This window comes from Palaemon carinicauda, chromosome 37 (assembly GCF_036898095.1).
Source record: "Palaemon carinicauda isolate YSFRI2023 chromosome 37, ASM3689809v2, whole genome shotgun sequence".
NCBI lineage: Eukaryota > Metazoa > Arthropoda > Malacostraca > Decapoda > Palaemonidae > Palaemon > Palaemon carinicauda.
The window spans coordinates 17666891-17682554 of record NC_090761.1 but is presented as its reverse complement, the minus strand read 5'-3'; the positions used below and the strand labels follow the sequence as shown (position 1 = coordinate 17682554).

The 15664-nt window shown below is 31.0% G+C and overlaps 1 protein-coding gene across 6 annotated transcripts; it reads left to right on the top strand.

Annotated features, from left to right (window-relative positions):
- Positions 1-402: 402 nt before the first annotated feature.
- LOC137629470 (uncharacterized) lies at positions 403-13626 on the top strand. 6 transcript variants are annotated; one of them, XM_068360786.1, is made up of 5 exons: positions 403-740; positions 1995-2239; positions 6175-6311; positions 10993-11157; positions 13318-13626. In XM_068360786.1, exons 2-5 carry the CDS (start codon positions 2086-2088, stop codon positions 13480-13482), a joined length of 621 nt encoding a protein of 206 aa, XP_068216887.1. In that variant the 5' UTR covers positions 403-740; positions 1995-2085; the 3' UTR covers positions 13483-13626. The 6 variants fall into 6 exon arrangements, with proteins under 6 accessions (XP_068216887.1, XP_068216888.1, XP_068216883.1 ...); XM_068360787.1 differs by having other exon boundaries at positions 1986-2239; XM_068360782.1 differs by having other exon boundaries at positions 404-686; positions 1315-2239.
- Positions 13627-15664: the final 2038 nt, after the last annotated feature.

The following is a 15664-nucleotide window of genomic DNA, read 5'->3' as shown; positions in this document are numbered from 1 at the left end:
AACGGGTGGCTGGTGCGACAAGTAAAAGAAAAATGTGACGGATAATATTTAATGTAAAAATACTACGGGAAGAAACGTTCTTATTGATTTTAATCAAACTATATATTTTGCTTAGTTTTGTTGCCAAGAAGAGGATACATGGAAGGGATGTTGATCATGTGTATTTTTTTAGTACAATCCCGGTAAATTGAATCTTAGTGCATTTGAGAAGATAGAACGGTGAACCGCTGACGGATTTGGATATAATCATATTATAAAGGAATGCATAACTAACTAGATTATATATTTTTCCCCAGAGTACCCAGATGCACACTTCCTTACACACCTGGAGTAGTAAGATGGCTACTCCTTGCGACCGTCGATGACTCACCCACAGTCATAGGTAGAGATCAATGTCGCGAGCTCAGGTGTTTTCCTTCTCGTTTGCAGCGCAACTAACATTTCATTGCCATTGCTCACTCTATAAAAATCTCAGGTTCTCCATTGCGCCATATCCTCCTGACACAAAACACCTTCAACGTTACAGCCCCTTCCCCGGCACCCACCAGTACCTACCTCCTATGAAAACGCCCACCCTACCAGTCTACCTGTATCTCTTATCGGTTTCACCTTCCCAACTCCGGTACCGAGGAAGAAACAGTTAGTGTCGTGTGTGGCTTCCATGTGATATTGTTGCTTGCATTAAGGTTCATGGCGTTTTTCATTTAATATCTATCTCACTATGGAAAGTCATCAGTGCGGTAAATAGCAGTGATCCGTCTCGCTTTTATTAGCATACTATTACTCTGGTGTTAGGTTGTCGGAAAGGGGAAGTTGTACTTTAAAATTATAACTACTATAATATTTAAGTAAAAATTGAACCATGATAAACTGACCTGGAAAAGGGCAAATGAAAAGGTTTACATTTTCAATATTGATATTTAGCCCCACAAATTTTTTATTTTTTTTTTGTTAAATAGAAATATAAATCTAAAGTTTTGGGATTTAAAAAATAAGGAATGACAACTTGTCCATGAATTAATATTTCATTTACTGTGACGTTTATATAAACACCTTTCCACCTTCCAATCAGTAGTGAATTTTAGCTCTGTTATCAAAAGTAAATGGAATTTCTTGTTTAAATGTAAAGTTTTTGAGGCAGTAAATTTAGATTATAACTCTAGTGAATAACATCACGTTAAAAACATGACGTCATCACGAGATAAGGGCTTACCAATGTATGAGTAATTATCACAAGATATTCCGAGGTTATCTACATTGAAAGATAACATTATATATCTTCCGCCACATCCTCACCTTATTTTATGCAAACAGAATAACTCCCCGAGATGATACTTTAAAAATTTTATCGTCAGTGTTGGTTATGAACCAAAATATATTAGTGAAAGAGGTACGTAAAGAAATAGAAGAAAAAGAAATCAGTCCTAAGTAAGACAGGAAGAAGGATAAGCTATTAAGTAGTGAAAAATTAACAAGAAAAATGTGGAAGAATAGGAGTTTTTCTAATAATAAAAAAAAAAAAAACACCAAAGGAGTCATGTCAGCCAATTAGCGTTTGATTAGCAAAGGAGTTCCCGAAGAAGACATACGGGACACCAGGAGGATATGCTGTATGCTTACAGCTATCGAGAGAGGTACACGAACAGGCAGGAAGGACAAGTTACTCAGCCATCGATCTTCCATGAAGAAAAACTGACTCACTCGAGCGACGCTCTTTCTCGGGAATAGTTGCATGCCCCTTACAGTCTTCTATGCTGTGTGCGTAGGAAAATTCCGTGTACTAGATAAGAATGAATTAATGTGTTAATTACGGTGATGATAGTGAAAGACTAACTTAGTATATCAAGAGTGATTGCCCAATTGATTTTTTATATGTGATGAAAAATTGCTCCATTGTAGCCTGGAAACCACGTGAAAGTAGGAAAGATAAGCGGACGTCATTCCGTTAACCTCATTATCTCACTCTAAAACATTCACTTACGAAGGTCTTTCAGTGTACGACTAAACTTAATGGGAAAACGCAACACTTGTCAATGAACAATCAAATACTCTAGAGAATTATATGTGACAGGAAAAAAGGTCAAGATGATTGTGTTGATATCATCGTTACTTATTCTGGGGCTTTGTGCACCTGCTCAGTCTCAGCTCGGTGAAATTAATCCAAGTGTGGCAACGGTTCAACCCTCCCCGGCGACAACCACCTCTTATTATTACGACGAAGTCATCTTCGATGATGACGGTAAGACGTTGCATAGACAGTGTTTCCTGTCATGTTGTTAACCTGTCGCGTGTGCATGTGCGTGTTTCCGGTTGTACGTTTACACGGTGTGTGTGTGTGTTATCAACAAAATTATAATGAGTACTACCAAACTTTAGAATGCTCTTCCTATTTCTGCTTTTACTGAATTTATTGCACCCATTTCCTGATTGCCATTTACTCTTTCCTGGTTTTCGTTTGAGTTTATATTAACTAAATGATCTCTGAACTTTAAACGCATCTGCTATGATCTATAGTCTGAATTAAAGATGTATTATACGCGTGGTGTAGCAAAGGAAATGTAGTGTTTGCTGAATAAAGTTCAATTTATAGAATTGTATGATATAATTAGAAGAATTATCATACAGTCGTAGGCTTATTCTTGAGAATTTGGGATAGGTTTATTTTTGCAACATAAAAGATAATCAATAACGTAGATGTGTTTAGTAATGGCTGCAAAATTAACGCAGTCTTATCTGCACAAAAACATTCCCATTTTCACCGTTAATATTTCTTAGACATTTGTAAATAGAAAAGTCAAGTTTTGTTTGTCATTATACTTATGAAACATTAATTCTGTTGATCATTTTGATTTCGATAACAAATTCTTCGAGGCCAAGGTAGAAAATGATGAAAATACAAATAGGAAGGTTCGTAAATGCAAGGTCAGTAGCTGGAATCATTAACAACTCCTCTTTCATATATTAATGAGGCAGTTCAGTTCTGCCGAAAGTATCGTGGATGGTCGTAGTATTGTTGCAATGCCAATTAACGTAAATCAATTTATTAGAATTGCAATGATGATGTGTGGCATTTGAAAGATTTAAGTGGCGGGGAAGTCGGTGATAGTGTTATTAACAACTCTAAATTAGAACAAATTAAATCTGGAATATTGTATAGATACAATTAACATTAAATAAAAATAGAAGTCTAAGTGAGGTTTAAAGGAAATAAGAATCAAAGCTAAGATTATGTTCGAATTTTATCAATGTTAAACAAAAGGAGATTCTTCCATATTAAACAAAACAACTATTTTAAAATAAATACTGAAAGTTATGGCAATTCAAAGTCAAAATAAAGCTATAATAACTTTGGTTAATTTTGAAATTAAATTCAAAGTAGATGTATAATGACAGTATCCATAAAGACAAATTAAATATTCAGCTTGATAGAAATAGCTATGGAAATATACATTTTCTCAACAAAAGGACACCGTAGTCAGGTGTAGTGGATATTTGAGTAGGAAATGCCCACCGTGTTCTGGGTATTATTCATCACTTCCTCTCACTATAAAACTGAAAAACATTTTGATTTAATGTTCAAGAATTTCTCCGTGATTCATTATCCTTGTTTGCCTTTAAAATCATCATTATCATTACTTTGAGAATGAATACATCATCATCATCATCATAATCATAAGGATATTAATAAACGCTCTTGAATGAAATGCAAAAAAGAGATATAGCATAAGTTACAAACTAAACAACAAACGAATAAAAATAAACAAATAAATGCAAGATTAAGTAGAAGAAAATTAATAAATTAAAAAAATATAAAAAGATATAGGTAAGAGTTCATACGGGTAATAGTTCTAGGATGCTTTCAATTCAAGTGCTTTCAAGCAAACGATAACTTTGCAAAATGTTCCCAGAATTTTTTTTCACGTATCTCAAGGCTAGGTAAGCAGGAATGCACAATCTCGCTTACAGTATATGTGTTATATTTTTGTATGCACGTCGTTAACGTTGGAGTTGTTATATCTTCTGTTTGTATTTTTGAAACGGACGACTCAGAATGGCCAGATAAAATACGCTCTCTCTCTCTCTCTCTCTCTCTCTCTCTCTCTCTCTCTCTCTCTCTCTCTCTCTCTCTCTCTCTCTCTCTCTCTCTCTCTAATCCGATTAGAGAGGTCAGTTTAGCACCAACACATTTATAGACTATATGATGCTCTTACTTGAACAAAAAAGTTCCAAAGGATAAATGGATAAAGACTTTCAAAACTAACTTGCGTATATATATATATATATATATATATATATATATATATATATATATATATATATGTATATATATATATATATATATATATACAGACAGACAGACACACACACACACACACACACACACACACATATATATATATATATATATATATATATATATATATATATATATATATATATATATATATATATATATATACATATATATGCTAATGATAGAGAATACCGATGAAACGCCAGAATAAGTAGAAATTATAATGTTATATTTCAGGAAATAATATGCTACCATTCCGGACAGGAAATGAATTAAAGAGGTACAAATAAAAAATAAATATAGCGGTGAATAATCTTCCCTGAATTTAGGCGACATCATTGAATCAGTAATAGTACTGATAATTTTGAGAATTTTAAAGTAATCTTTTCAAAACCTTCTTAGTTTTATAACCCTCCAGAAACCCACAAAGATGGTCTGCCTTTCAAACCAATCAAATCTGTATTTTAGGTTAATTTTCTCACGTCCACCTTCTTCATCTTCTTCTTCTTCTTCTTCTTCTTCTTATTATTATTATTATTATTATTATTATTATTATTATTATTATTATTAATTGCTAAGCTACAACCCTAGTTGGAAAAGTACATTGCTATAAGTCCAGGGGCTGCAACAGGGAAAATACCCCAGTGAGGAAAGGAAACAAGGAAAAATTAAATTCCTAAGAAGAGCAACAACATTAAAGTAAATATCTCCTATATAAACTATATACACTTTAATAAAACAAGATTAAAAGAAATAAGATAGACTTCCAGAATGTAAATCTTTCAGAATTAGATTAGGAAAACTTTCCTCCAAAGTACTCATTAAAGATATCTGCTATACATTCTTTTCAGATAAATTAACTACCTATTCAAAGTATTTTTTACTGGACCTTGATGAAGTAATACAATCAGTCGTATCTTTTTTTTTTTTCTTATTCTGGGATACTTTCCATACATAAGGATTACTTTGAATCCGCAGCAATAGATCCAGTAAAAATCAAATCCCAAAGACGTTATTTATATGACATTTGTTGATGTCATTTTTTCGTTCTGAAATATTTTTTTTCTCGGAAGTAAATGCCATTATTATTATTATTATTATTATTATTATTATTATTATTATTATTATTATTATTATTATTATTATTATTATTATTATTTATAATTTATTATCATTTATTATTATTTATTTATAATTTATTATCATTTATTATTATTTATTATCATTTATTATTATCTATTATCATTTATTATTTATTATCCTTTATTATTTATTATCATTTATCATTATTTATTATTATTTATTATTATTTATTATCATTTATCATTTATTATTTATTATTTATTATTTATTATTTATTATTTATTATTTATTATTTATTATTTATTATTTATTATTTATTTATTATTATTTATTATCATAATTATTATTATTATCATTAGAAGAGATGCGACAGAATATAAATTTACCGTTTATTTACGTTACACTATATTCTCAATGTTACCATTTTAACTCGATTATAATGGCTTTAGACAGTATTTTTTTCTCTCTCTCTACGTAGAGAGGTATCACTTCTCGTTTCATTATTTTATCTTGCGAAAGTTCAAGGCACATATCAGTGACGGAGCATACTTTGAAATGGCAACACTGATAAAATGCTTTATGGAAACAGAGACCCCTAAAGTTTTCTACGGGAATGTGTCTTTCATCCTTTTCCGTCAAAACTCATTTTCTTCGCACCAGTTTTACGTCCTTAGTAATTTCATTTATTATTCTGCCTAAATACTGTAAATATACAATGCATTTCTGTCATAGAACTTATTTTTTCTTTAATGATAACAAATCCATGGTCAAGATACTCAAAAATAAATATATTTCAGAAAGTCCAGACATTGTGTTGAACAAGGATGTGGGAGAACGCAAAACAAGGAGTAGGACAGTTGAGGAAACTTACCAAGGCTGCTTGAGCGAAGAATACATATACAATGGAACTTATATATACTTCAATCTTACTGAGGTGAGTTTTTGTGCCCATTATTCTATACCAAATCAACGCCATATATATATATATATATATATATATATATATATATATATGTATATATATATATATATATATATATATATATATATATATATATATATATATATATATACACACACACACACATATATATATATATATATATATATATATATATATATATATATATATATATATATATATTTCCCTTTTTTTCAACTCCGCCCTGGTTTGTCTGTTTGTTAATAACTACCTGGCCTCAATTTTGATCATATAATAGTGAAACTACCATAGATTAATTATGTTGAGACGTGGAAGTGATAAAATTTGGAAAGTCCTAGGTCAAAGGTCAAGGTTAAGGTCGAGCAAAAGGTCTACCGAATTAACCCTAACCTTAACCCCGAGTTTGCACATGGTTGTTTGTCATACAGACTTCAAATACGCCTACGGTCTAAATTGATTCTACGTAAGGTAAGCTGGTCTCTAGAAATAAACTGCCGTGGCGGAGGTATGCACTCTGAGTGCTTTTCTAGTTGTGATTTTTTTTACTGGTGTTATCTTAATTTTTTTGTGACTTGCTTTGCTGGAGTTATCTTAAACAGAGAAGTTTTTTGTGCGTTGTTTTAATAGTGTTATCTCAAACAGAGAAGGTTTTTGTATATTACTGGTGTCATCTTCAACAGAACAGGGTTGGTTCTTCTACGGTCGTGAAAATTACTATTTTTCGTAGTTACCCCATACCTATACATATCTAAAATGAACTTGTCTTTTAAAGTGTTTGTAAAGATTTGAAATAAGTTAAGCAAAATAATAAAGATTTGGAAAAACAGTGTTAGGTCAGTTACAGAGTTTTTCAGTAAAAAAAAAAAAAATATGACTACAAAGTTCAATTGCTCCCTGCTGTATAGCCAGTTAGATTCAGGTCGAAGCATAGGGATGAAATTTACTCCTTAGTATTGTGAATTAGAAATGCATCTCAGTACATCACTTAATGAACTAAGCCTAAACCTTACTATTTACTGTAAGAGTCTGAATGGCAGGTAGCAAGAAAAGTTTGGACTAATGGACGAAAATTAGTTCAAGAGACTGAGATTTTTATCTTCCAATAAATAACGGACAATCTTCTCAAAAAGCTTTTGTAATTTCCGTGGCCAAACATAATGAGTCTAGAGAAATTAAAGCATTTGAATAAATCGCCATTTTGTGATATGCAGACAAAAACAAAGAAAAAAAAAGAAGATAGGAAAGACAGTAGCCTACATGCTCTTTTGTTTGCCAGCTTAAAAGCTATATGGTTGTTTTTTATGGATTAGGGAAAGAAGCTTGACTGGTAGGCCTACTGATTAGTCAACCTTCTAGGTTGGAGGCGTATAGCAAGTTAAATCAGGGCTTACTCTTAGCTGACTCTCCTGAATAACAATGGTTTCCAAATCTATCATATGACCTGCTGGTTTACTTTTAAACACGGATAACCTCCTAGAAGTTGTTCAATTAAGTGTTGAAAATATAATACAAGGTCATGTTCTGTATGACACCGAGCACCTATGTTACCTTGCATTTTAGTAAGATAGTTTATCACTGACAAAGGTTTTGCTTCTGAAATTTTGAACGTGTTTCTCTGCCATGTTTAACATATGGGAAGCGTTATCAATTGGCCTTAGATATCATTATAACTCAGTACGGTACATTTAACGTAACCTAACCTTTAGTCCTGTTCTTCCACTTCCCCTTTTGGTAATTGAAGTATTTAGCTCTAAATGGTCTCATTTGCTCCATTACTTTGACATGGCATAAATGACATAAATCAAATTGAGATATTTCTACTATTTCATCTACAAAATAAGGTCCATTTTATATTCTGCTTGTGGCCTACTCATGTTACTTTACCTCTGGACTTCTTGGGAAATGTGTGTTACGCTTTGGACTTGTTAGTTTATTTCATCTCTTGATACTGATTGTTTCTCGTTAATGAGAAACCTGTATCTCCAAATGGCTTTTGAATCTTTTTTATGTAGAGTGAATATTCGTGGAACCTTCCTTGCAGTTTCTGGGAACCGGTGCATGATGTAATGACAATTTTAATAACCTTCGTATAAGTAAGAGAGTGAGTGCCGATTTAGCTTTTATCAATGAAAATGTCAGCGCAGCTTAACACTGACGCCAGAAGTATTACTTTGAAAAGTTCAAAGGCAACAGCTAGTATATCTATTGGTTAGAGGTAGTAGGTTGGCCAAGGCACCAGCCACCCGTTGAGATACTGACGCTAAAGAGTTATTGGGTCCTTTGACTGGCCAGACAGTACTACATTGGATCCTTCTCTCTTGTTACGGATCATTTTCCTTTGCTTACACATGCACCGAATAGTCTGGCCTATTGTTTACATATTCTCCTTTATCCTCATACACCTGACAACACTGAGATTACCAAGCAATTCTTTTTTTGCCCAGGGAGTTAGCTACTGCAATGTAATTGTTCAATGGCTACCTTCCTCTTGGTAAGGGTAGAAGAGAGACTTTAGCTATGGTAAGGAGTTCTTCTAGGAGTAGGACAATCCAAAATCAAACCATTGTTCTCTAGTCTTGGGTAGTGCCGTAGCCTATGTAACATGGTCTTCTACTGTCTTTGGTTAGAGTTCTCTTGCTTGAGTGTACATTCCACCTTATTTCTCTTCCTCTTGTTTTTTAAAGTTTTATAGTTTATATATAAAAGATATATTTTATACTGTTACTGTTCTTAAAATATTCTATTTAAATTGTTCATTGCTTTTGTATTTTATTTATATCCTTATTTTCTTTCCTCACTGGGCCATTTTCTGTTTGAGCCCTTGGGCTTATAGCATTCTACTTTTCCAACTAAGGTTGTAACTTACCAAGTAGTAGTAGTAGTAATGATAATAATAGTAGTAGTAGTAGTAGTAGTAGTAGTAGTAGTAGTAGTAGTAGTAGTAGTATTTCAAGTTAAGTTTATCTTGGCTTGAATTTTCAGCGGATTTATTTCATGAAACTAAAAGAAATGTTGTTGAATCTATATGGCATTTACTTTGGCGTTGTTTTTCCATTTATATATAAAAAAACATTCTAGATACTTTCTCAAAAAAAGGAAAGACTTTTGTGAATGAACGCCATACTCTCACGGGAGATATTTATTCTTATAAATAATTTTACTTCATAATTGGATTTAAACGCCGCGAGAGTCTTAATACATTTTCTCCTAAGCATATTATTGTTGTAAAGCAGCTGAATTTGGCACGTACCATATACTACTGCACGTGTCAAATCATTTCATTATGAAGACATTAGTTTTGAATGGTAACATCGAGGAGCATGTTCGAGCATAGATTTATATTTAAGAAAACGTAGAGTTTTATTTAGAAATTCAATTATTTTTTATACACAATCAAGTGCACTCGATATAGAATGAATTCTCTGTACATGGGACGCTCAGGTACCAAGCATATGCCATCTTACTTTAGAGAGAAAAAAAACATGGATACTCGCCAATCAATACTAATTTAAGTCTGCAAGTCATGGCAAACTTTATATATATATATATATATATATATATATATATATATATATATATATATATATATATATATATATATATGTATATACATATATGATATATATATATGTATGTACATATATATGTATATATATATATATATATATATATATATATATACATATATGTACATATATATACATGTGTGTATGCATATATATATATATATATATATATATATGTATATATATATATATATATATATATATATATATATATATATATATATTTATATATACACATATATTTATATATATATATATATATATATATATATATATATATATATATTTATATATATTTATATATACATATATGTTTATATATACATATATATATATATATATATATACATATATGTTTATATATACATATATATACATATACATATATATATATATATATATATATATATATATATATATATATATATATTCATATATATATACATGTTTATATATGCATATATATGTTTATATATGCATATATATGTTTATATATGCATACATACATACATATATATATATATATATATATATATATATATATATATATATATATATATATATATATCTACTGCCCTTACATTGATTAACTAAAACAAAGACACCAGACTTACTCATTGATGTCAATGTGACCTAAGGATATCAAAGGCGTTTCTTCTACTTCATTTATTTTTACTTTAACCAAGCTTTCTAGATAACAGCATATGAAATACTAAAAATGTTCCAATCATTTTATACAGCTGATTAGATAAGTATTTTGATGACTAATGCTAACCTTAATAGTGTACATAAATATTACCAATATAAGACTTAGTTAATATTTACACGATTGAAGCATCAGGCATTGAAATACGAATAGTTTTGCAAGATATTTATATTGGATTCTATTTAAAACCATAATCTGAATATTTGTCAGTTTCACCTAGATTTGTGTAGCCGTAGGTTATGGGATTTGAAAAAAAAAAAAAAAGTTTAAGCTTACTGTGTGAATTTTTATTCACCCTCAACACCAACAATTTACCTTAACTAGATATTTGATTTCCACCCTTAGTAGAAATTGAATCCGTCAAACACACACTTCTCAACTCTTTCTTTTCCCTTTGAAGGAGCTTAAAGACCAGTTCGGTGTCAGCAACGAAGCCGATTGGTGTTACTATTTGTGTCTACACAAGGATCCATTTTCCTTCTTCATTAGCGTCAACAAAGGACTTGGAGGCAACCGCGATGCTTGTGGATGTCATGCTCAATCGGAAATAAACATCGTGAACATTGTAAGTAACCTGGTGGTGGGAGAATGAGTATGAGAGAGACAGGTGTTCCTGTTGTATGGCAATAGTTGCAAAGATAGACATGGAGATACTTGTTTTACTGGCGTTTTCTTAAACATAGAAGGTGTTTTGTGACTTGTTTACTGGTGTTCTCTTATAAAGAAGTGTTTGTGATTTTTTTTACTGGTCTCTTAAACAGAAGTTTTTGTGATTTGTTTTTTCTGGTGTTATCTTAAACAGAGAATGTTTTTTCATGACTTGTTTTGCTGGTGTTATCCTAGACAAAGAGGGTTTTTTTAGTTGCTGTACTGGTGTTCTCTTAAGCAGAAGTTTTTGTGATTTTGTTTCTACTAGTGTTATCTTAAACGGAGAAGGTATTTTATGACTTGTTTTACTGGTGTTATCTTAGACAAAGAGGGTTTTTAAAGTTGGTTTATTGGTGTTATCTTAAACAGAAAATTTTGTGACTTGTTTTCATGGTGTTATTTTAAACAGAGAAGGTATTTTTGTGACTTGTTTTACTGGTGTTATCTTAAACAGAGGTTTTGTGACTTGTTTTCCTTGTGTTACCGTAAACAGAACAGGTTTTTTTTGTGATATTTTACTGGTGTTATTTTAAACAGAAAAGGTTTTATGTGACTTGTTTTACTGGTATTATCTTAAACAGAAGTTTTTGTGATTTGTTTTACTGGTGTTATCTTAAACAGAGAAGGTTTTTGTGACTTGTTTTACTGGTGTTATCTTGAACAGAGAAGTACTTTTGTGACTTGTTTTATTGGTATTATCTTGAATAGAAGTTTTTGTGACTTGTTTTACTGGTGTTATCTTAAACAGAGAAGGTTTTTTTTGTGACTTGTTTTATTGGTATTATCTTAAATAGAAGTTTTTGTGACTTGTTTTACTGGTATCTTAAACAGAGAAGTTTTTTTGTGACTTGTTTTACTGGTGTTGTCTTAAACGGAACAGGTTTTTTACTTATTCTACTGGTGTTATCTTAAACAAGTTTTTGTGACTTATTTTACTGGTATTATCTTAAAAAGAACAGGTTTTTTGTCAATTGTTTTTCTGGTGTTATCTTAAACACACACATACAGAGAGAGAGAGAGAGAGAGAGAGAGAGAGAGAGAGAGAGAGAGAGAGAGAGAGAGAGAGAGAGAGAGAGAGAGAGAGAGAGAGAGAGAATTTACCTTGAAAATGCTATCAAAATATAATTTCAATCTTTAAAAAATCAACAATTTATGCTTGACAATTGAATTTAAGAAATGTATGCCATAGCAAAAGCAGATTATTTGGAATATTGAATAATGAATTGAGTAGAAGTACAAGGATATAACTTCAATGGGTGCGGCAATAATAGAATTTAAGAAATATATGTAAAAATAAATTTTATAAGGCAAGAAGACATTAATAATTGAAATAGTTTTTTTCGGTGGTCAATAGGCCGGTTTATCTAATGAATTTTTCCAGGCTAGAACCGAAAAAAGGGAAAATATATTTGGAAGTGAAGGGAAGTGATTTTTTATTTATATATTTATTTATTTTTTAATCTCATCCTGGGGTTTACTTTGATTTCCAGGGATATTTCTTACTTTATTGTTACTCATGTGAATCATTTATTATGTTCAACGATTATGACATTTAAGGAGCAATCACTATCTCAATATTTTAAATCAACAATTAAAGTTATCAAAGTATTAATACCTAACAAATCAGTCTTGACATAAAACCGTAGTGGCAACGGTCGATGGTTTAACAACTCAAAAGATACTTGATTTTCTAAATTAAACTTACCTCCTGGTTCCTCGTTGCTATCTCCACAACACATTCATTGTGGGCACACTACTAGAAGCGTAGTAGGTGCAAAGAACTGCAACCTGCAGAAAAATTCATTATTATTAGTAAGTTACCTCCTTTATAGACAGAACAGCTTGCATAGATTTACTTCTAACTTCTAAGGGTTGGTGTTTCTAACCTTTCTAATTTTATACCATTGCTTCTAAATTTTCTGAATTCCTTATAGCTAAACATTCAAACCACAACAAGACTCATGCTCTTAGTAGCTCATGTACAGTATCACTGCTATGAAAAATTATTTTATATAATGCCTTCCTATCTTAGAGCTATAGTGATATATCAGTATTAATTATATCTTTTTTTTTATAGGACTATTACGACAGTTCCTGTGATAAGAACGCGACTCGCGCCAAAATTTACTGCGGCCCTGAAAACATTGGTTGCATCAACGGAGCCTCTTTCCTTGGGAGTTCCACCGCCATCCTATGTCTAATCCTATCTTCCCTTGCTGTGTGGTCAGGGGGCCTGCGGTGATTATTCGAAGAAAGAGCCCGTGCTGCCACTAAGCCAGCTAACTCTACTAAGAACTATTCTTTGTACAAATTTGTTCTATCTTATCTTTGGAGGAATAATGTTTAGATAATTGAATACACGTTGATATATATATATATGAAATATAGATTTCTAATGAAGATTTATTTCAAGATTTATCCTAACTATATATGGTAATTACAGTGTTTTTTATTAATTAAGGAAATCCGAGTTAGTAACGAAGAGAGTTATTCAGCTAAACGGGGAAAATATTTATATTTATCATATTTGTTATATAACAAGCATTACAAATTGCAGATTATTATTATTATTATTATTATTATTATTATTATTATTATTATTATCATCATCATCATTATTATTTATTATTATTATTTATTATTATTATTATAATTATTGTTACTATTATTATTATTATTATTATTATCATTATTACTTGCTAAGCTACAACCCTAGTTGGAAAACCAGGATGCTTTAAGCCCAGGGGCTCTAAAAAGGAAAATAGCCCAGCGAGGAAAGGAAGTAAGGAAAAATAAAATATTTTTTAGAACAGTAATATCAAAATAATTATTTCCTATATCAACTATGAACACATCAATGAATAAATGGGGTGCAAAATCTGGGGTCGTTGAGGGAAATAATTCAAGGAAGACTTCCCCATAATAGTTTATATATGAAAGATTTATTTCAACGATGTTACTGTTTTTAAAATGTTTTTTGTTGATTATTTCTCTTGTAGTTTATTTATTTCCTCGTTTCCTTTCCTCACTGGGCTATTTTTCCTGTTGGAGCCCTTGGGCTCATAACATCTTGCTTTTCCAACTAGGGTTGTAGCTTAGCAAGTAATAATAACAACAATAATAATAATAATAATAATAATAATAATAATAATAATAATAATAATAATAATAATAATAATAATAGAGCATAACCTGTGGTACTGGAGTGCCAACGGATCAGAAAACCACAGTGATACGGTTCGTAATCCGTTATAGATTAAAGGGGCTGGTTTCTATATTGAATTTATCGTTCGCCTACCAATACCACATGTTAAGTCTAGCACGGAATAGTAGCCTAACCTCAACAGTCCAACTCGGAGTGCTGAAATTCAGAATGCTGGACATCTATTTGAGTAAGCACAATAATGATAGAGAGAAAACGACAACGAATGCACAGAAAACTGAAAAATTTATCTACTTGATAAGAAGGGGGACTCTAAGATTCTTCTAAATTTAAATTTTCCCCCACAACACAGTGGTCCAGAGCGGGAGATTTAGGGACAAAAATACTTTATGCAGGAACTGATTTTAATAGAAAAAAATAGTTAATAAATCAATAGGCTGCTTGATTTTAAGCTTGCAATTACTTTGTAATTAAAATTACATTTAACCTCAGGAAAATAAGTGTAAACATTAGGCAAATAAGTGAATTCATGAACATTTTAAAAAGTAAGCTTTGTATATCACCTGATACATTTGCCCCCCAAAACATGAACCATAAAAAATGTGCTTTCCTTTAAATTAATGGACAGTTCACGTAAATAAAAATATGATATCCAAATAAGAACAAATCCAAGTATAATTCTGAAGGCAGCAATCTTTCATGCAAGATAGGCATGAGTTAAGTTAGGATATGTACATTATCTCAGATTATATTTCAGTCCATATCATAATCTGTAACTATTAGCTGTCGATCTTTCTTAGGAATGCTTTTAGTCTGATCTCTCAGTGATATTTTTTTTCTATAGTTTATTGACAAGTTGATATTAAAATGTTCTATAATTCAAGATACAAATATCTTTGTTTAGGAGAAGTGTTTTAACTTGAACACTTGTTGTCTGTGTCTTTTATTATGCTAACGGTCTATTAAATTTCTTATTCCTGATCCAGATATTAATCTTTTGTACCGTCGTTCTATTAGTTCATTATGCATGTTTCATAAGATTTTTCATAACTCTGACCATCCTTTACATTCAGATCTTCCTGGACAATTCTATCCTGTTCGTAATACTAAGCAGGCCGTTAATTTTAATAGCCAGGCCTTCTTCATCATGAGGCTCAATACTACACAGTATTCTAGAAGTTTTATTCCAGCTGTGACAAGTTGTGGAATGATCTCCCTAATCGGGTAGTTGAATCAGTAGAACTTCAAAAGTTTAAAGTTG